The sequence below is a fragment of the Cottoperca gobio genome, chromosome 3 (assembly GCF_900634415.1).
Source record: "Cottoperca gobio chromosome 3, fCotGob3.1, whole genome shotgun sequence".
Taxonomy (NCBI): domain Eukaryota; kingdom Metazoa; phylum Chordata; class Actinopteri; order Perciformes; family Bovichtidae; genus Cottoperca; species Cottoperca gobio.
Window position 1 is genome coordinate 23815614 of NC_041357.1, and position 22422 is coordinate 23838035.

General features: G+C 40.8%; 2 protein-coding genes across 2 annotated transcripts; both read left to right on the forward strand.

Annotated features, from left to right (window-relative positions):
* The first annotated feature begins 168 nt into the window (after positions 1 to 168).
* ctsba (cathepsin Ba) lies at positions 169 to 9668 on the forward strand. The gene is made up of 11 exons (XM_029427014.1): positions 169 to 296; positions 4196 to 4323; positions 4430 to 4515; positions 4767 to 4881; positions 5123 to 5238; positions 5723 to 5808; positions 6139 to 6285; positions 6697 to 6813; positions 7022 to 7150; positions 8648 to 8730; positions 8906 to 9668. The coding sequence occupies exons 1-10, from the start codon at positions 287 to 289 to the stop codon at positions 8719 to 8721; spliced, it is 1008 nt and encodes a 335-aa protein (XP_029282874.1). The 5' UTR covers positions 169 to 286; the 3' UTR covers positions 8722 to 8730; positions 8906 to 9668.
* A 2290-nt stretch (positions 9669 to 11958) lies between these two features.
* adpgk2 (ADP-dependent glucokinase 2) lies at positions 11959 to 21078 on the forward strand. The gene is made up of 7 exons (XM_029428506.1): positions 11959 to 12448; positions 14310 to 14469; positions 15663 to 15853; positions 15951 to 16047; positions 16292 to 16428; positions 16834 to 16970; positions 18448 to 21078. The coding sequence occupies exons 1-7, from the start codon at positions 12253 to 12255 to the stop codon at positions 19003 to 19005; spliced, it is 1476 nt and encodes a 491-aa protein (XP_029284366.1). The 5' UTR covers positions 11959 to 12252; the 3' UTR covers positions 19006 to 21078.
* Positions 21079 to 22422: the final 1344 nt, after the last annotated feature.

Genomic DNA, 22422 nt, shown 5'->3' on the forward strand with positions numbered 1-22422 from the left:
ATTAGATCCAGATCATTATTTTTTCTGAAAATAAAACATTACTGATGATATTGATACTGATACTGATGACCTTATCAACGAAGACACCCACAGATTGGAAAAGGGGAGAGTGTGACTGTTTCGGTATCTTCACCGGTCACATGAGCTGCATGCACGTGACCGGCTCACGTGGTCCCCGCGGGCATAAAGAGGAGGACCGTTGAGTAACAGTTTGTTGACCAGAGACAGTCAGAGACTACACGGGGGTCCTGGAGCTGAAGAGTTCAAGTTCAAATCTACAGCTGACATGCATACAGGTAAATCACTTATTTATGTCGCTTTTTCCAATGCTTTTATTTATTTGTATCACTTCCGGTTGTCAGACGTCAATTGCAGTTTGTTTACAGGGTGATTGAGCAGCTAGCCTAGCTTAAACTGTTTACTTAACACTTTACTTAAACTAGTTGAGAACACATTCAACTAAACCGTTTAATTTAGTTATTTTCGGACTAATTTGATTCAGAAATCAGTTTAATTCCAGTTTGTTTACAATCTGTGCCTGTTGTTGTCTGCCTGACACATTTAAATGCGTTATGTTCAGAGGTGATAAGATAAACGTTTGAAAGCAAGGTGGGGCTGATCTCGTCAAACACACCTATTCATGATTATAGGACTGAAATCTGATGCAGGCAGCACCTCCAATTAAAGAAAGAAAGTAACTTAAAACCCGGAGTATAAATGAATAATATGAACCATAATACAGAACAGTCAGGCACATTGATACAACAGGGGAATTGAAAGTGAAACTTGGTTTGTACAGAGCTGGGAGCAGCTTCTCTCTATTGAGTAATTCAGGGGTCAGATTCACTTCACCCTTCGCTTTGTGACAAAGAATAAGGAAATTACTTTTATCTGCTCACAGAACCAACCAGATTTATAGTAAAGTATTACATATTTATCAGACTGTCATCTTGTTGATCAGGTAAGAAGGTGTCGGTGTGTTTGTTCTTTTCACGTATAAGAAATTCTGTACTTGTACACTATCTTGACCCTTCTTCCAGGTCTTTGTGCTGGATACATGGGTATTAAGTTATATAGATAGAGAAGGACCATTATAGTACCTGATTCCTGTCATTTTGACATCCAAAGTTTGAGTTTAAAGTATTCCTCTTCAGATGTGCCTTTACCAATAATGATCAGCATTATCTTAAGTGTAAATGTGAAAAACTATAATGTACAGAGAAGATGGAGTATCTGATCATAATGTTTGAAGGTCTTTTCCTGCTGAATAACCCCAATGTTGTCGGACTTGTCATGTGAAGGCCATTGATTCCATAGGTCGGCGGTGTTGAGGAACTAAAATGCGTTGTCTCTGTTGCTTTGGTGCTGACTCACACATGTCTGTCTTTACCAAAAACTCCCACACAGGGAAACGATTTCACAACCTCTTCGCCTTAAAAACGATGTTGGTTAGCATCAGTTAGTCATCAAGCTAAAAAGCGGGGCTCTTTTTTTATTTCAGAGAATTAGAGATGTTGGAGATGCAAAAAAAATGCCAAAGAGGGTCCTCACAGCCGTCCGCTGTGACTCACGAGGTTAAAGTAGCTTTTCGTCTTGCTATGATAACTGTTGAAAGTATTTGACAATAGATTGGTTTTGTTTCGGGATTGTCAGCAGACTGAAGGTTCACTTCCCCATATCACATCCAAATATTGCAAGACATGTTTGTGTAATTTGAGTTATTCATTATTCACATTTCCATATTTTGCACACAGTTAATAGCATGCAAATGATAAAGATGGTTCACAGCTTTATAAATCATATATAATCCGTTTATTACAGCACATGCAGTCGATAAAAGGCCAAGACTCCAGCAGCTGTAGGACCCATTTTATTCTCTACAATCAACCTGTAACTGCAACCTAGTGCGTGACTATACACTTATCTTGCCCAGCCAAGGAAGTCCTTCCTGTCTATATTTATTTTACATAATCTAATGAAACAATTGCTTGTGGTATTAAAGAAAGTTGAGCACAGGAACCTGGTTTAGGAAGACAAGTGGTTTAAGAGGTCAGTCTGTAAAGGTGGAGGTGATGGCCTAGTGCAAGGTACTTAACCCTGAGTTGCTCCAGGGGGATGGTGCCTGTAGTTGGTTCACTGTAAGTCGCTCTGGATAATGATCATGATATTTCATTAGCCTCAGTCATGTGATCTCAAACCAGTTTCACTATCATTCATGCTTTTTCTGTCCCAAACTCTCTCCGACAGACCTGAGGTGTTTGCATTCTTCTGCTTTCTCGGTAACCGAAATAGAACATGCCTATACGCGTGTGCTGATGACAGAGACGGGCTCTTGTTCTCCAGAGAACATCTGTGTTTGGTAACGGACTGATTAAAATGTAGTGTTTGCTAATCTGGCTTGGAACAAAATATGGTCAAATGTTCTCCACTCCTGTTCAGGTCTTAAGATTGGCTGGTCCTTTTTTCAAAGGGTTTGAAGCTGCATGCCAGTTCATCCCATCATGTTTATAAAGAAGTACAATGTCTGCACTGATATTGATTTTGCTGGATCATTATGCTTACCCTGAGTGCACGCCATGCCTCTTATTTAATAGGGTACATTATGATCTCTAATGGGTCCTTGTCTGCAGCTGCTCTCTACTCTCAACAGAGTATTTCACTTCCCATAAAGTTGTCTTGTGTATCACTTGAGAGCAAATTTGGACCATGTGGGGCATGCTTTTATCTAAAAACTAAAAGAGTTCATACATTTGCATTTGTGGCGGTCGCACCGGAGCACAGACAGCATACATATATATTCCCCCAACGCAACCCTGTGCGCCCTGAAATTCATGTTTTTTGTTTTCTTCCTGCCTTGTGCATTCACATTCACACTCCTCCCACACACACCTACAGAGCGGAGGAAAGGGGAGGAGTGAATTTGGTGTGCCTTGGCCACAGAAAGGTTGAAAACCACTGAGCTATGCTTTGTACATGTTGGCCTGCTTACTCGACGTGTTTAACCACTGGAAAGATCTGTGGCGAGCATGCACCGAGGATAAGATGTTTTCGCTTCTCTTTATGTACACTGTGAATGCATGTTCCACTTGTAGCTGCAACCAGAGGGACGATGTGTAGTCAGCTTTGAGGAATGTTTTCCTTTTTCTTATCAGAAGTTTGAGTGTCTGAAAGTGTTTCGGGGTTAAGTAGGTTACTGCAGGTTTGTTTTTGTAGCCTTCGTTGTGAGACATTTTTATTATTTATTTAGTCTTCCTCACTTATTAATGATGATCAAAATACATGTTTTGCCTGGAATTGAGCTTTGTATGTTAGATTTAGGTAACTGTGGTAGTGTTTACTGATCTAATCAGCATTTGTGCAATGAAATGACCATTGCTCAAGTGTCATTTGTAATAGGGCTGAACAAATATGGAAAACATATCTAATCTATTTAGACTAATATTGCAATATCGGATATGATTTACAATATTAGAGGTGTGTGTGTGTGTGTGTGTGTGTGTGGTCGGTCACAACTAATTTTTCAAATTGAACAGGTGCTCTTTTATTAAATGAAATAATGCTTATGTTTATCTAATTTATGTGCACATTTCAGTGTGTTCTGTCTACTTTGCGCGTTCACATTCTCTCCTCCGCTCTGTTTTGCACCCCACATACACACGTGCGCACACACCTACAGTCAGAGCGGAGGAAAGGAGAGGAGGGAACTAAATGTAAGTTAAAAGGCTGTAACCCTATATTCCAACGGGTGATTGGCTTCCTTCATGTGGTGGAGCCACTGCAGCGGGGCATGGTCTGACCAGAGGGTGAAGGAGCGTCCCAGGAGGTAGTAACGTAGGGTGTCGACCGCCCACCGTGTGGCGAGGCACAAAACCGCCCCCAGCCCACTGTTTGAGGCGTCGGTCTGTAACGCAAAAGGGAGAGAAAAGTTAGGCGTATGAAGGAGTGGCTCCCCACAGAGGGCTTGCTTAACCATCTCAAACACCAGCTGACACTGCTCCGTCCACTTGACCGGATCTGAGGCACCCTTACAGGTCAGGGGGCTGGTCAGCTCTGAAAAACCCGTAATGAACAGTCTGTAGTAGCCGGCCAGCCCCATAAACCTCCTGACCTCCTTTTTTTTGTCTTGTCTTTTTTCAGCCCTAATTCGTTGAGTGAATAAGAAATACATTTGGCCTCTTCATTTTGTATTTTTCAGTCAAAATGTGGCGTGCAACCTTCCTGTTATTGGCTGCCAGCTTGTCGGTGAGCCTGGCCAGACCCCGCCTCCCTCCACTGTCCAGTGAGATGGTCAACTACATCAATAAGATCAACACTACCTGGACGGTGAGTTGTCTTTCTTTTTGTTTGTATTTTATTACTGAGGAAGCTGTTCTATTTGACTAAATCTCTCTCTTGTTCTATTTGACTAAATCTCTCTCCTGTCCTGCAGGCTGGTCACAACTTCCGTAATGTCGACTACAGTTATGTTCAGAGACTCTGCGGTACATTGCTGAACGGACCTAAACTGCCACTCATGTGAGTCTCACTCGTGAAATACAGGAGATGAACTTGAGATTAGTATTCCATTATGCATACATGTCAGTGAGGGTGTTAGCTGTGTTGTACATCCCCTAATTATACATGGAGCGTGTACATTTGTACGTACAAAAACAAACCGTATGGACCAAAACTCTGTACCCCACCTGCCCATAACAAAACACATCCAGTCTGCTTGCACTGTCGCTGTTAGTAATTGTGCACTAATACTTGACTCTTTTCCTCTGCAGGGTTCAGTATGCTGGAGACATGAAGCTGCCTAAAGACTTTGACTCCAGACTGCAGTGGCCCAACTGTCCCACCCTGAAGGAGATCAGAGACCAGGGCTCCTGTGGATCCTGCTGGGTGAGATAAAAACTCACTGCTCAAAACAAAAAATGAATGGACATACAAAGAAGAAGCTGCTCAGAATACTTGCTTTAGAATTTGAATGTCCACGTTATGAATGAAGCTTCAAACTCTTTGAAGGGCTTGGCGAGCTGAACGGCAAACACCCTCTATCCTTACACCCTCATTTCAGATGGATGAAAAACTCCCCCCAAGTTGTGTTTGTGTGTCTTTGACATGTGTTGGTTCTTGCCCACAGGCGTTTGGTGCTGCAGAGGCCATCTCCGACCGCGTGTGTATCCACAGCAATACCAAGATCAGCGTGGAGATCTCCTCAGAGGATCTGCTGACCTGCTGTAAAAGCTGTGGCAACGGGTGAGATGCTGTAATGTCTTCAAATGTCCACAGTAGATTCTTTCAGTGACTTACAGTAAAGCAAACCATGTGGTCTGACATTTGAATTACTTGGTATGTAATGGGAGGAGAGAATGAATTAAGTCAAGATGGAAGTCCGATAATGTGTAGGAATGCACCGGTGCAATATGCAGAATAGCATCTGCGCCAAAGCTGACCTTATTAAGTGGATCAGGTATCGGCCATGATATAACTGATCCACAGGAAATGCAGCGCAACCTTACAAAAAGATGATTTTAGTGAGATCCACGTGAGGTATACATAATTTAAAGTGAGCCCTGTTAATGAGTCTGTTCTCGGTATCAGCAGATGCAGTTCTACTGTAAGAGGATTTAGAATCTGTATTTGGCTTTATTGCCTCCCTAATATTTAGAGTTGGAGGCAGAGAGTGCATAGTGGTTGTCTATGAAAGTGGAAAATGAAAACAAATATTTTCTCTTTTTAGATGTAATGGTGGCTACCCTTCAGCTGCCTGGGACTTCTGGACCAATCAGGGGCTGGTCTCCGGAGGTCTCTATAATTCCGCCATTGGTGAGTTGTTTTCTGTGTGTGACACTCCCACAGTGGTCTTCGTGTCTGGTGTCTCCAATTCTTATCTTTGTCTTAAGCTAGGTTTATGTTCGCCGTAGAGTCCCCGATGTGAGGGTGCGTGAGCCAAATATGCAACTCTTTTCTTTAGTCGACATTTCTAGATTGTGTGAAGGCGATAAAGTATGCCCATGAATATTTCATATGAGTTTACAGTTGATTACTTCCTCTGCATTGAGGAGTTCATGTTTAGTCTATGGCGTTTTGCCTGTAACTTCTTGTTTCCACGGTGTCATGCGGGTATAAACGAGGCTTTGCTCTTTGTGTGTACAGGTTGTCGGCCCTACACCATCGAACCCTGTGAACACCATGTGAATGGCAGCAGACCCTCCTGTACTGGTGAGGGTGGAGGGACGCCCAAGTGCGTCTTCCAGTGTGAACCTGGATACACTCCCAGCTACAAATTGGACAAGCACTTTGGTAAGAAAAGCCATTAGAGTAAAGCACGTTAACAGTAGCTCTGTGTCTTTGCATACCCACCAGTGTTTAGTATATAAAAGAAGAAATGAAATCTAACCTGAACTGTATTTTGATTTGGCCCTGGGATGTTACAGGAAAGATGTTTCTATATTATATTTTGTTGTAATGTTTGGATGTGGTTTAATGTTCTGTTGATGCATTATGGAGAGTAAACCGATTTCTGTTGAAACATGATTTGTTATCTTGAAATATGTAAGACCACAGTGCATGCATACAAAAATGTTTGTCCTAAAATGAACTGAACTCTAATCTTGATGAACGCAGCTTTGAATGCACATGCACACACACACACACACACACACACACACACACACGCGCAGCACAGGGTACTAACTCTAAAGTCTGTTGCAGGTAAAACGTCTTACAGCGTGCTGTCAGATGTGGAGCAGATTCAGATTGAGATATACAAGAACGGCCCAGTAGAGGGAGCCTTTACCGTCTATGACGACTTTCTGCAGTACAAGACTGGTAAGAACACCATTAACGTAAAAACACACGGATTACTGTGTACTTGTACACTCACGAGCCGTTGAGCACAGCGTAAACGCTGATTTCAGATTGTGCTCAGTGATTCTGTAAAATGTTGTTTCTGACTTTCTCTCTCACACTTGAACTCGAACTCTTGCTGACCTTCACATCTATTGTGTTCCTTGCCTTGTTTTTTTCTGGTCTCCAGGCGTGTATCGGCATGTGTCTGGGTCTCCTCTTGGTGGCCACGCCATCAAGATCCTGGGCTGGGGAGAGGAGGATGGTGTTCCCTACTGGCTCTGTGCCAACTCCTGGAACACTGACTGGGGCGATAATGGTGGGCAGAGATGCATATTTTACTACTTTTAACTAACATTCATACTAGGGTTGGGCAATATGTTAAAAAATGTCCAACCGGCTGAGGTTCAAAGTTAGCATTATTGCCTCTTAAGGAGAAATTAGTTTTGCAGCAAGGGTTCAAAAAGACAACATCATCGACGCATCAATACAAAAGAAGACAGAAACTAAGACTAGCTTAATTATCTTAAGTCATCGCTTAAAACTAAATTAATGCAAACTTGACAGAAAGTCAAACTCTCCAACAATCACAAACTCTGTTTTGGTTGAAATAAACCCTTAATTCACCAACCAGTCCGTGGGTCATTTGGTACCGGGCCGCACAGAAAGATTGAATAAAAAAATATTTTATTTTGAAAAATCCCCAGATGCATCTATCTGTGCGTTTTGTGTCTCTTGACACATGTCAAGACTCAGTCAAGTGATACTTTACATCAAAAAATTATGCCCACAAGCAACAATGAGTGGAAAACAAACGTCTTTAAAGAGCTTTTTTGGAAAAGGGAAAAGACTGAATGAGGAGACATTTAAAAGACAATATCAGGAGAAATGCGTGTTTATCGCTCCAGGTGATTCTCATGCACCGCTCTGCATAATATACACAGGCTCGCAAATGATGCAACGAAGCCTTCATATGCCGGCACCCGGCGTTAAAAGACAAGCGCTTGGGGTTTTTTGACAGAAAAAAACATGAACAAGAAGGACATAAAGAATTACTGACATCAACACATGCGAGTGCACGGAGAGCGCCATACTTAGTGACTAACCGTGTCGCTAAGAGAAGAAACCTTTTACTATTGGTGAAGAATTTATACCCCTATATTGGACCGGCTCATTGCAGAGACACGAGCTCAGGGCTCACACTAATTCAGCGTAATGGTGAGTTTTGTATGCACTTTATATTTGTTTTTATGCCGGCCGTATAATTTTATTCCATCATATTTATCCCCCCCCCCCCCCACACTTTGAAGACCGGTCCGTGAACATATTTTCTTACATGAAACCGGTCCGTGCGCAAAAAACGTTGGGGATCTCACTCGTTCCTCGGAGGCAGACCACTAAAGTTGCAAAATAAAATGACAAATCGCCCAGAAAGAACATCTGTACTCAGCCAGTCGCAGATAGCCGATTCGTATTTGTGTGATCGCCCAACCCTAATTCATACGATGGTTGCCCTTCAGTCTCTTACACCAACGACGGCCTCAACTGAACACTTTGTCAGGATGTAGATTCAACAGTCACACAAACGCTTCTTACCCATGCAAATCTTGACTAAAAAAGCTGATACTATTTTTGCATAGCTACATTTTTATATACAATTCTATGAATACTTGTCTGCAACAGGTTTAAAAACAAGTAAATCAACAATTGTATCGAGCTTTATGTAAAACACCTTGTACTGTAATTACCTAGCAGCCTTCCATATGTTCTTTTTCAATTTGCTCTAACTGCCCTCTGCTCTGTTTCCGGTCTTCAGGATTCTTCAAGTTCCTGCGTGGATCGGATCACTGTGGTATGGAGTCTGAGGTTGTGGCAGGGATTCCCAAATAAACTCTTAAGGTAATGCAACATGTAATGGCCTCAAACAAACCTGTGTTTTACTGTGTGCCTATACAGTACAACTCTGCCATCTGTTTCAACATCCTGTCATAAGCTAGACTGGAGTGCATGGATTTGTATTTGTGCACAGGACTCTTGATGTCTGTGCCTAACTGACTGTGTTTTTCTCTTGCAGGTTTTGCGCTGCGGGTTCCATTGCATAATCACTAGAGGGCGACACACTCAACTTGCCTGCAATAAAACTCGTTTAACAGCTTTTAGTCCTTTTTTTAGTTAAAGTCCACTGAGCACCTTGCACACATGGCATGTGGGTTTCTTTTGACAGCAGGTGGAACAAAGAAATCAAGAGCAACCTTCACCTCATTTAGGTACATTAGAAGATGGAGTATGCGCCTGAGCACAAATCAGCATTGTTGGTTTGAGGGTGTTTTTGTGAATGAGCTGTTGTAAGGGCAATAAAAACTTTGCACAGGAGGAAATTGTTTTTAAGGAATATGTATGTGCTTTTATTTTTTATCTCTGGTGATTTGAAGCAGACTGTCACTGTTGTAGAATTGTATTTGTTCCATTGTCGTCACATTTTTCCGGTGTGGGGCATTTTGGAGCAATACCGCCCATGATTGAAATTACAAGACAACTCGGCAAAGAAAGGTCAGAATGTGTCAAATTTTTAATGGTCACAGCTTTCACATTTGATATTTTTATTCAACATTATGCCACTACATAATGTTAGGATGTAACTTTGTAACTTCCTTGTGATTGGTGGCTGTTTTTGTATTTTAGTATCTGATTTTAAAAGAAAATTGCCTTTTTTTTTTTATTTTTTATTTTACAGAAGTGATAATAGGATGTTTTTATTGTCTTTCTGTATAGATCAAAAATATTGGCACATAATTGTATGTTCTGAATTAAATAAAACAATATTTGGTTCCCAATAAGGTGTTGTTACTCTTGAATGTGAATGCTAGCATTTTAAATAAATGTGTATTTTATTTGACTGATGTGCACCCCTGAAGGGATTAAATTAACAGACATGTTGGTCAAGATGTGATCAATGAATGGAAACTTAAAACCAGCCACTCTCCTGGCATTGTCAGTGGTCAATTATGGAAAGGTATTTCCAAATGTACTTTGACATCTTGTACAATGATTTTGCTTTACTTTATGAAAACGTTATATTCTGATTCTTTATGACGTGAGGAAATCGTACCCTAAATGTATTGATTATTCTAGCTACTTTTTATATAGGCCTACTTAAGTTTACAAGCTTATGGTTCCTTTTTTTTTTTTTTAGAGATCTGCACTGTATGTTAAAACTATTAAAGATTGTACCAAAAAAACTAAAGGAGATATAGAGATATATCTATAGATATATATCTATAGATAGATATAGATATATATCTATAGATATAGAGATATATATATCTAGAGATATAGATATATATCTATAGATATAGATATATAGATATATCTATAGATATATATATCTATAGATATAGATATATCTATAGATATATATATCTATAGATATAGATATATCTATAGATAGATATAGATATATCTATAGATAGATATAGATATAGATCTATATCTATAGATAGATATAGATATATCTATATCTATAGATATAGAACTATATATATATATATATATATATATATATATATATATATATAGTTAGGCATGTTCAGCTGGGAGAGCTTGTCTTGTAACAGAGCTGGGATGATGGTGTTAAAGGCAGAGCTGCAGTCCACAAATAGGATCCTGGCGTAGGTTCCTGCGGAATCCAGGTGCTGGAGAATGTAGTGGAGGGCCATGTCGACAGTATCGTCTACAGACCTGTTGGCTCTGTAGGCGAACTGCAGGGGGTCCAGAAGTGGGTCTGTGATGGATTTGAGGTGGGACAGGACAAGGCACTCAAAGGACTTCATTACCACAGAGGTCAGGGTGACGGGTCTGTAGTCATTTAGTCCTGTGATCCTTGTTTTTTTGGGGACAGGGATGATGGTGGAGGCCTTGAAGCATGCTGGCACGTGGCATGTCTCCAGTGAGTTGTTAAAAATGTCTGTGAACACTGGAGACAGCTGATCAGCACAATGCTTCAAAGTGGAGGGAGAGACAGAGTCAGGTCCGGCTGCTTTGCGGGGGTTCTGCCTCTGGAATAGGGTGTTGACGTCCCTCTCAAGAATGGAGAGAGGTGTCACTGTGGAAGTGGAGGGGGGGGGCACTGAGGTGGGCAGTAGTGGAGAGGCTATTGCCGCTGCTGAGTTGTGGGAGATGGGGCTCCTGGGCTGGAGCTGATGAAGAGTGTCGTGGGGGATGGTGTCAGGCCTGTCCCATTGCCTTTCAAAGCGACAGACAATTCAGTTCATTGGCGAGGCGCAAATCACTCATGGAGTGGGGGGCTTTGGGTTTAGGCTTATATATATGTTATATATATGTTTATATATATATTATTATTATTATTATTATTATATTATAATATATTTATGTTATATATATGTTATAGATATTAACATATATATATAACTATATTATATATATAATATATTATATATAATAAATATAATATATATATATATATATATATTATGTTATATATATATATATATATATATTATATGTTATATAGATATATATATATATATTTTCTCTCATCTCTCTCTATCTCTCTCTTCTCTCTGTGTTCTCTATCTCCTCCTACTCTCTCTCTCTCTCTCTCTTTCTGTTATCTCTCTCTGTCTCTCTCTCTGTTCTCCTCTCTCTCTAGTCTCTCAATACCTATCTCCCCACACATCTGTCTCTCTGTTTCTCTGTTTCTCTCTCTCTCTGTTCTCTGTTCCTCTTCTCTCTCTCTCTCTCTCTCTATCTATTCTCTCTGTGTTCTCTCTCTATCTCCTCATCTCTTTCTCTCTCTCTCTGTTCTCTCTTCTCTCTGTGTTCTCTCATCTGTTCTCTCTCTCTCTCTGTTCTCTATCTCTCTCTCTCTCTCTCTCCTTCTCTCTCTCTCTCTCTCTCTCTCTCTTCTCTCTCCTCTTCTCTCTGTGTTCTCTCTCTATCTCCTCCTCCTCTATTTCTGCTCTCTCTCTGTTATATATATGTTATATCTATATATGTTATATATATAACTCTTTTTTTGTTAATGGGGTAGCCACTCTGGCATGTTTGTTTGTGTAAAAATGTTTGTACTCACTTCCGCCTTACTGTCAGTAAAAACAAGCACTACCCGTTGGTTGTAAAATAAAAGTTGTTTGTTTTGCGCACAGGAGTGTACCCATTATCCAACCTACAGCGGTGCTCGAGAACGCAAAACAAGCGTCCTTTAAAAAAAATATCATAGCTAATAATTGCTAACAGAGGCTGAAACTGTTGAAGTGGTGATTTGAATCGATAGCTGAAATCCTGCTCAGTATCCGCCCAGTTAAGGTACTTCCGGTACACTCTGGTTCCCAAAACAAACAGACAACCTAACGCACGGCTTCATTGCTGGCAGGGTGAGCCACTGGTGCAAGTTAGAGAGCGATGGAGAGAGACGGCAGGACATCGTGGATGAAATATGGGCCTGTTTTGTCCCTGTTTGTGGTTTTTTTGGCCTTCTGGTTCCGGGCACCCCAGAATGCAGACCTGGATGACCGGCTGGACACCGTCCTGTCCTCTCTGCTCCGGGCTGAAGGCAAAGTCGGGATGAATGACGTCGCGAGACCAAAAGTGGCAGTTGGTAAGTGCAGGTGGTGTAAACTAGCTAACGATGCTAACCTAATTTTAAGGTCTTATAATCGATTAAGTGCGTAATGAATGGCAACCATATTAGCTGGCATTGAAGTTAGACAGCAGCTCAAGATACAATTACGTAAATGCATTATTTGCTCCTACTCTTAACAATGCAAAACAATAAAAGTTGATTGCTAACCATGACTACTATAACTGAAATTGGCTAATGTTGACGTTGTTACGTTCACCTGAAACACATTTAAGTGGGCTATATGGAATTATAAAAAGTACAGGTAAAACTTAGTCTTTGTGAACTGACAATAACGTTGGCTACGGGGGTCGTCCCTGTGTTTCCAGTGTCCTTGGTGTAAGAGATTGGTAAGTAAGGGCTATCATCGCAGTTCAGACTGCAACAAAAACAAAGGGGGGGGGGGGGGCCTAGGGACCCAGGGACCAGGACAGGAACATACATTGAACATTGTAGCTAGGAAAAAAAAGCAATGCTGAGATCATAGCACCATTTGAAAGGTCTCCTAAATGTGGCATATTAAAAGGATATTAAGCTGGAGATCCAAAGCCTCACTACACATTTTTCTTTTTTCTGTTACTTTAAGGAGGTTTGTCAGCAAATGATTGACTTATCTTAGCTAATGTTTTAGTTTGGTGAAGGAAAAGAGGGAGGTTAAAAAGCGGTGAGCATGAATGATTTCAGATCTCAGTCCACAGTAGAGACCCTCCATCAACCAACAGGACAATTCCTCACCTGACAAACTGCTTAAAACAGGTTTCAGCAAACAACATTATTAGCATGATTGGGCCTGTTTCTTGACTGGCATGATCTAATCCTAAAATCTTGTCCTTTGAGCCTTGTTGCATACGCACAACAGAAGTGATCACCGTATCTGTCCAACCTTTACCCAGTTCAACAGGCTGATTCCACGCAGTCACACCGGTTACGTTGTTATTATTCAGAGTTAGATATAATAACATCACATGTCAGCCTAGTCCGCATAATATCACAGAAAGTTTGATCTAATCCTTATGCTTTGATATAAAGTTTTTCAGATGGTGAAATGGAGTTAAGCACTTAAACACACTGACATATACTGGCCTGTTGACTTGAAAAGGAAAAGTAAACAAAGCAGCCTGGAGTGAAGTTGAATATTCAAATTAATTCAAATTTAAAAACACAACAAACTTTTGCCCTTTGCCTTCTCTAAGAGGTTGTTATCTGGGGTTGTTTCACAGCATGTTGGCCTTTGTCTTTGTTGATGATCCTACTGCTGAAACTTTATCGAAATGTCAGATCATTCAACCAGCCACACGTGTAGAAAGATTACGCTGCAGGCAGCACAGCAGATTCCCATTGTGTGGTTTTCTATTTTCTCAATTTACTAAAGCTGCCCACTGCGTTACCTTTCGCTTTGCTGTTCAGTTTGACTGCAGTGTCTAATAGGGCTAACCATACATTTCAATATCGATTGATCTGCTCATTATTTTCTAGATTAATTGTTTGGTCTGTAAAATGTCCTTTAAGGTGAAGTCTTTGCATGTCTTGTTTGTCATTTTAGAGGGTGAAAACAGCATTTTCTTCCATATTTGCATGAAAAATAACTAATGATTAATTGATTATCAAAATAGTGATTCAAATTTAGTGCATTTTATTTTTATGTCGATCGACTTATTGATTGGTCGACTTATTGTTGCAGCTCTAGTGTCTAAAAGAAAATGGCTTTTTATTTTTGTACGCCATCTCTTCTCCTTGTTGGTCCAAGATATTAAGTTGTATACCTGCTTAAGGGCATGTTTTTATTTTATTTTATCACATATTTATCTTTTTCTTCTCTTCTTTTTTCCATCATCCACAGGTTTCGGAGGCTGTGTTGACCTGCTAGTGGACGGGGTATCGCTGCTTAATAAGATTGGCCTCCCTTCCACAGACCAGCCCCTACATCATGACCTCCTAGAAAATGAAGTGCAGCTGGCTCAGAGCTTTGCCTACTTCTTTGCACCGGGAGCTGCTGCAGAGTAAGTGTTGTGTGTGTGTTTGTAAATAATAGAAATATAAAGAAACACTTCATGCCCATAATGACCATTTTTATATCAATTACTCACCCTTGAAAACGTTTTTCTCGATTGCCTCCATGATGAAGAATCAAAAAAACGAAGAGAAGTGTTGATGAATTAGAGTAAATAGGGCCAGCGTTTAACAACAGCAAAAATATCAGTTTACAAACTCTGACACAACTCGTGTTGTATAATCCAAGTCTCATTTATCCAGTATACTCACTACTTCCTAAACGCATGCATTTCGTTAAAACCTTACTATTTAAAACACTGTTTTTGTATTTGAACAAGAAAGCCAAGAATACATTTAAAACAGTTTCTTTGTTGCACGCCTGGAGCTGCTGTGCTCCTGACTCATTCTCCCTCACATGATCTTTGACAAACACAATGAATGTGTGGGGGTTTATTTGTAAGTTATATAGTAATGGATTTGTATTCCGTTGAACTTGTTTCCCGCTCTTCTCTTTCACCGGCGACTGCTCCTGTTCTGGTTGTGGCGTCTGTGAGCTCTTGTTCAGTGTCTGGAAATAACACCATATGGCAACATGCTTACAAAACCATCTGTGTGTGTGTGTGTTTTATATTCACACTGTTTACATGGTGTCTGGTGTCTCAAAGCAACAAGGGGTGCCACTTCCTGCATCTCCTGAGCACGGCCAGGCATCATAAAAGAGTTTAAGGCGACTTACGGCATTATACATTATCTTTCTGTTGCTTCTTCTCGTATCAGTAGCTCTTAACTTTCTCCCATCCTCTCCACACAGTCTCTCTATTTTTTCTTGCACCTCTTCTTAGGTACATTTCTTCCTCTCTTTTTAGTTTGTCTTTTGGCTCCTCTTTCTTTTCTCTTAGACTTTGATACTCTTCATATGCTTGACATGCTCAGAGAAAATAAACGCACCGGTTCATAGTATTTCAGTTTCACATGTTTATACCTGCGAGCAGACCGGGTGAACGAGTCTCTCTGGTTTAATTACTTTGATCAAAGGGAAAGGCATGTTTACTTAAACGGCACATTTCAAAGCAAAATGCTTTACAAATTGCGTAAAAGAACTTTGAACTACAACATGATGAGACAAAAATAAGTGTTTACAGGAAATGTTGGTACTTTTCAAATTTTAACATTGTTTTACATTTTTGTTGTTGTCTTGCAGGCGCTTTATGCTAAATGATACTCTGTTCAGTGAGCTGGTCGAAGCGTCCCGAGACTTACCAGGAAACAGATGGGCAGTAGGCGGCAATGCCCCGGTAATGGCTGGTCGCATGGCAACAGAAGGATGTGATGTATTGCTAGGGGGAAGTTTCAGCCCTGATTTTACTGATGTCCTGTCCCAGCACATTACAGGTACACCCACCTCTACCTTCTCTGCCTTCTGTGTATGTTCCCACCCCAGTCTTCTTCACTTCCATGGCCCTGTACTAACCTGTGTTTGTCTTCACAGTGGCAGGTAACATATTGGAAGAGCCAGACATTCATCTGATCCTGGAGTATCCATCCGGTGCTAGCTGGGGTCATTATACGTCACGTAGAGCCAACAGGTACGTGTTAGTATGACTGAGCATAAAAGCATAAATATAAAACACCGGAGGATAAGTTAAAGTTAAGAATATTTTAAATGGCCAGAGTGAGATGATAAAACACAGCAACATATTAAACATGTCTAAACTCTTTTCTATTTAGAAAAGTTTTAAGCAGGGATTTAAAAGATGCTAATGATGTGGTGTGTCTGATCGCAACAGGCGCGTGTACGGTATTTGAAGCTCACTGTGTTGGTCTCTGTAGATATATCATCCACAGTGATGAACATAACCCCTACTTGGACTCCATGGCAGCGTTTGCAGAAAATCTCAAAGGCTTTGAACCAGATCTGCTGGTGGTGGGTGGGCTGCAAATGATGGATAACTTCCCGTTCCAGTCAGGTAAGAGGAAGTTGGTGACTAGAGATGGGACAATAAAATCAAAAAAACGCTCACAATAAGTTGGATCGTGGTGAATTTCCAATATCAGGATAATCGTGACATTACATTTTTCATATCCTCACATGCCTGTTGGTGAAAACCTGTTTATTCGCTGCAGTAGTTTCCGCTGCTTTGTGTTGCACAACTGTAATGGGATAGTGTTCAACATTTGTCGGTGGTCAGTTAGTTTCTCCCTGAACCAAGGTTTGTTATAAAATCATGTGGAAGTGAATGGAAGAAAGCTTTGAAAAGATGAACTAGTCTATTCTGAGTTACGCTTAAACGTGTAACAAGGACTTGCACTTACTCTTCTCTCCTTTGTTCCTTCACTCCTTATGATCTGGCTACCTTTTGTCATCATTCCAGGTGAGCGGGACGCTCTACTCTCCCGCCTCGCCGACCTCCTGTCCTCCTCGTCTCCACAGATTGGTGTCCATTTTGAGATGGCCAGCTTTGTAGAAGAGAGTATAATGGAAGAACTACTTCACTACGTCATTCCTCATGTATGTATGACTAAACATTAATCAACACATTACGTCACACGGCAAAAACTTAATGTCCCCAAAAAGAAACGGTGAGGTAATAAAAAGGTACAAGATGTCTGACAAATAATACCAGGTAGTTTGAAACTAGATTTGCTTAGTTCAATTTGTTGAATACATTTCTAAACTAATAGTCTGTGACTCAACAGAAACTGTATTTGTCTTTCTGCATCACTACAAAATATTCATTTAGCAGTGAATGTTATCATTCTGCTCTACTTCATTAGTAGTCCTTAACAGTTCTGAACTCTTGTCTGTGTAGCTACATCCTGACAGTGGTGGGCCGTCAGGGCCAGCGAGCCCTTCTCTGCTGGGCTAAACATCATCAGAATATACATTTAATTTTGATATATTTTTCCCACAAATATGTATTAAATTATTCCCCATAGTCTATTCTCTTCATTTCATAGCTTTCCTCTTGGTTGCGCTGCTTTCAGCCTCAGATCGAGATTTGGAGGGCTGGCCTTTATGTTAGAGCTTTTATCCAATCATATTTCAGCCATCATGTGTTGCCAGGGTCCAAGAGATCTGCCCTGAGGCCTTCAGAATCAACAGTGCGGGCGCCTGTCGCTTAAAGTGAACGGAGACAAAACTGTGGTGTTAACCAATCAGATTTCGAGTTGGGGACACCGGGGCCAGCTAGCAGGCGTACGATAACGTCAGCACGTCTACGTCTTTTGATTGGATACGCACTATTGAGAGGCAGAGCTATGCAGAGCTGCAACGCCCAGTTATACTGCGTTTCTGTCTAAATGTATAGTTTCTAGAGCCATGGCGTCATAATGATGGTATTAAGAGGTGGGATAATTCAGGTAGGACTAGGTGTGAAATGCACGGCTCGCCACTGCATCCTGATATAGCTAATGTGCTGCTGTTGAACTCCCTTGTTGTCCAGAAACAGGGGGGAATAAATATGACGAAAAAAAACGATATGGCCGGCATAAAAACAAATATAAAGTGCATAAAAAACTCACCATTACGCTGAATTAGTGGGAGCCCTGAGCTCGTGTCTCTGCAATGAGCCGGTCCAATATAGGGGTATAAATTCTTCACCAATAGTAAAAGGTTTCTTCTCTTAGCGACACGGTTAGTCACTAAGTATGACGTTCTCTGTGCACTCGCATGTGTTGATGTGGTGACCATCAGTCATTCTTTATGTCCTTCTTGTTCATGTTTTTTTCTTTCAAAAAAACTCCAAGGGCTTGTCTTTTAACGGCAATCAAATTATAAAGAAAATGTCAAAATATTAACACCAAAAAATGACCTACCATGGCCTCCGCCATTTCTGATCAACTAACACGCCACAACTTGTGTTCATATGGAGTGTTCTCGTGAACACGATAAACACAACCCCATTTGAAGGCAGCATAAGAAGATGCACAGCTCAGTTAAAGTCTTGTCCGTAGTTTAATCACTCATCCTGATTCTGTTTTCCCAGGCCGACTCTTTAGGGATGAATGAACAGGAGCTTCCCAACCTGCTCAGTCTGCTTAAAGGCTCCAACATCACAGTCTTGTCCGACCCAAACCCTCGTGTGGCTACTGTCCTCGACCAGATGAGGGAGGTCTATCGCATTGTGAACCTTCGCTCCAAGGATGCCAATGCAGAAAGTGACACAAATGGCGCTAAAGCTAAGCCGCTGACTCGGCTCCACGTCCACACGCTGGCCTTTCAGGCCATGATTGTGACACACGGCTCCAAGTGGAAGAACACCATGTCAGCCACTGCCAAGGCCTCCCTCACGGCTAACCGCCACGTCTGTGGCTCTGATGACATTGACCCCAGCAAGGCGAGGCTCATCATGGACGACTCTTTCTCTGTTAGCCGGCGGGAGGGCAGCCAGCGTATCGCTCTGCAGGAGACCAGGCCCGTCAGCTGCTGGGATGAGGAGGACTACGAGATCTGTGTAGCACCAGTGCTGGTGTGCACTGAGGTTTACCAAACTGCAGGCGGAGGTGACAACGTCTCAGCTGCCGGCCTGGTGCTGCAGATCTAGAGAAGGACACTATTGTCTATCTGTGTGTAGTGCTAACTACATGTTGGCAAACAATGTGTCTCTGGAAACTTGATCTACCCGGCAAACACGGGTACTCATTGAGAAATTTATCAGGCTATTGCTGTCGCCCTGGCAACTAGTGGTGGAGCATAGGGAGAACTAATTATCATTCATGGGAGTCACATGATGGGTTCAGTGGTTATTTATCAGGTTAGATCACCAGATCTGAACTGTATGGGCTCATTTTTGAGGTGGGTGCAGTTAAACACGGGTGTGTGTGTGTGTGTGTGTGTTGTGTGTGTGTGTGTTATAGTATAGTATCTATTTGCACTGTTTTTGCCTGTCGACCCTTTTGCATCCAGTTCATTTGATTTGTTTTAACCAAAGCTTTGAAGGAGACACTGTCCTACTTTGATTCAACACGCCCAACATCTTTGCCTCGTCATTGTTGCCCATCATCTGACTCCTGTCTTCCTCTTCTTCTCCAAGCCCTTATTACAATTGGCCTTCAGTTAGGATTAGATAAAAGAGGGATGAGGTTCGGATAAAGTCCATAAATACCAACTTTTGTTTTGGTTAGAAGCTGACAAAGCTTCAGCTGTAGGATAAATTCTCCTGGTGTCATTTAAACCTGTGACTCCACTACGCAGCAACCTTCTCCAGAGTTGTGTAAAGGGGACATAATATCATGAAGAACTCACTTTCTCAGTGCTTGTGCACAGACATTTGAGTATCTAAAAAGTATCAACTTTTGTGGGCTCCTGGATCAGAAAACATGGGATTCAAAAAGCCATACAGATTTGCCTCCCCTTCCTATGTTACATGCATGGTTATTAGAGTATACCGGCAAAGTACAAGTATGAACCTGTACATGAAAAGGCCCTGTCCCGCCTCGTTCCTCTCCTATCTCATTCTTTAAGGCAAAGAGATTTAAAATAGAAAGCTAGTGAGGTTTTCGCCTCCTTTAATTCCTAATATATGTGAAAAATGTGCGAGCCTGTTTTGATGTGTTTTTAGATTTTCATTCCTCTGTGTTCACTGCAGTGCAATAATGCAAACATGATGTTAAGAGACCACTGATGGAAGCTGGATACGATGTCAAAGACTTCTTCTCTACCTCCATGCTATTTTTGTTTCCTCCTTTTACTCTTTTCTCTGTTACTTTGTCAAACGTTTCTATTATGTTCTAGCTCTTCTTGTGTTTGTTTATGGCTCTTTAAGGACCAAATAACCCGTGTGGACTGAAGCTATCGTGTTTAGTCCCAGATCCTCTTAATCTGTGGAGTATTGGACCACTCAGTAGATATAATGTATTAGTCTTTATCTTACTTGTAGGAGGATTCTCCCCTAATGAGATAATGAAAGTACGGCCCTGCCTCTTATTAGACATCTTTTCCCATTTCACTCTTTTCAGGGTTGAAATCACTTTTATTTGAAACTGTATGCGACTCCATTAAATGGGATTTATGCCATTTTTCTTACTATATACAAATCAAACATTCCAGCACAAATTCAGCTTCAGTTCTTTGCTCCATGAAAGTATGTTTGTGAATCACACTTCAACATGCAAAGTGGAGTATTTATTTTCTTGATGTTTATCTAACCGTACTCGTCAAAGCCCCCTTTTCACAGAGGAACACACGTATTCATGTTACAATGCAACAAGTATGAGCTAAATAAATCCCTTTAAATCTTCCCTCTGTGTATCAGCACTACTGATTGGATGCTGTTGTTTGATTATGCTAAACGGCAAATGAGCCTTATTCTGTTTTCACTTTTGGTGTTTAGCAAAAAGGGAATGTTTAATACAGACTTTTTCTATTACTTTAGGCGTATGTTTTATTTTCTTTGTCTCACACAGTGACTGGAAGACGAGAGCAACGGGTCGTGTTTTTACTGTGAAATGAATTTGTTTAAAGCAGAACTTCAGCATGAATTCATGTGTTTGCTACCATATCACATATTTATCTAAGCTTTAGATGAGTCATGTCATCCACAGCTGTGTAACTTTTTAATGCATGTTAACTATTCAATGCAGAATCACCCAAGATAAAATGCTACGCTGATGAAGCAGTCATTGCTTTGTTTATTTTCTCATAGTTGGGATCATTTATTGATCAGGTTCTCGCCCTTCTTGGCTGCAAACTGAAGTTGTTTAGGATAAAACTTTGTAAGCACTTTGCTTCAATCTTCATAACTCAAGAACTCTTCATGATGAGTACTATGGGATCGTCATGGCTTCTTAGTCACAACATCATAACTCACCATGATGAAGGTTGTTTCCTTCCTTTAAACTTCAAACATTTCACGTTTTATTTTCCCTGTTTGTCCATTGGCTGCACGACATGCTTGAGTTTCTTTAATTACTTTAATTACTTTTAGATTACTTTTAACTTTGAGATGTTATATTGGCAGCTTGTACCCTGCAGCTCCAGGAGGGTTTGGATCAACACCTCTTAATCAAAACATTATTTTATTACTGCTGTATACTCCTAGAAGTCCATTATTCTTAGAGATTTTAAGAAGAAATGAGCCCTTTGAGAAGTCTAGCTTCACTTACACTCTAATTTTATGACATTTTCAACAAAGTTAACTGAAGTATTGAATAAGTAGGTGAAGTAATCAGCTGACATCAGAAAGGAATCATAAATATAACCCACAACCACTTTCACATGAGACGGTACACAGGACTAAAAATAAATATTTTCCATAGAAAACAAGCCTATAAAATTCTGCATACCGCTGCACAGCTTTGTAAGGAGCCTGTGCTATTTTAAGACGCAGCCCTTTGTCTCAGCCTCTTTTTTTAATCCAGGTTCTGGGGCAGCAGCAACTTCCCTTTCTTAAATACAAACAATACAAATACAAATACAATGTGGCATTAGTTAGCAAACCAGTTTTTTAAATGTTTAAAAGTCAATTTCCCAGATTGAGGAAATGCTTTTCATCTGAATTGAAAGAGAATTCTGGAAACACAAAGTCAGAATTGAGATATGTACATTTATTTATTCTACCACACCAGTAAACATTTGGATACACCGATGCATAATAAAAAACAGAATAGAAATCACAATCCATCCGGTATAAAACACGTCTGCTTTCAAGCGGAGAACTCACCTCGTTCAAACACAACACAGCCGTGGTTAGAAAACTGTTTGTGCATCATACACTGTTGTAGTAAAGGACGAGACCACCACACACACACACACACACACACACACACACACACACACACACACACACACACAAATCTCTCTTTGGATCACCAAGAACTGAACGTTTCTACTTTACCTTCCTGTCTTTCAAAGGCTCCAGGTGTTCTATTATATATTAATAAAGCTTCCTTTATATACACACACACACACACACACACACACACACACACACTCTTAGAAGCAGGAGAAAGAATGAAAGGCA

Bases quoted from the DNA above. Each gene is read 5' to 3' on its own strand.
- ctsba (XM_029427014.1), top strand. The intron at 5,239-5,722 runs GTGAGATGCTGT...TTCTCTTTTTAG, and splicing joins TGTAAAAGCTGTGGCAACGG to ATGTAATGGTGGCTACCCTT. The intron at 6,286-6,696 runs GTAAGAAAAGCC...AGTCTGTTGCAG, and splicing joins CAAATTGGACAAGCACTTTG to GTAAAACGTCTTACAGCGTG.
- adpgk2 (XM_029428506.1), top strand. From the start codon at position 12,253: ATGGAGAGAGACGGCAGGACATCGTGGATGAAATATGGGCCTGTTTTG. The intron at 14,470-15,662 runs GTAAGTGTTGTG...GTTGTCTTGCAG, and splicing joins GCACCGGGAGCTGCTGCAGA to GCGCTTTATGCTAAATGATA. The intron at 16,048-16,291 runs GTACGTGTTAGT...TGGTCTCTGTAG, and splicing joins ACGTCACGTAGAGCCAACAG to ATATATCATCCACAGTGATG.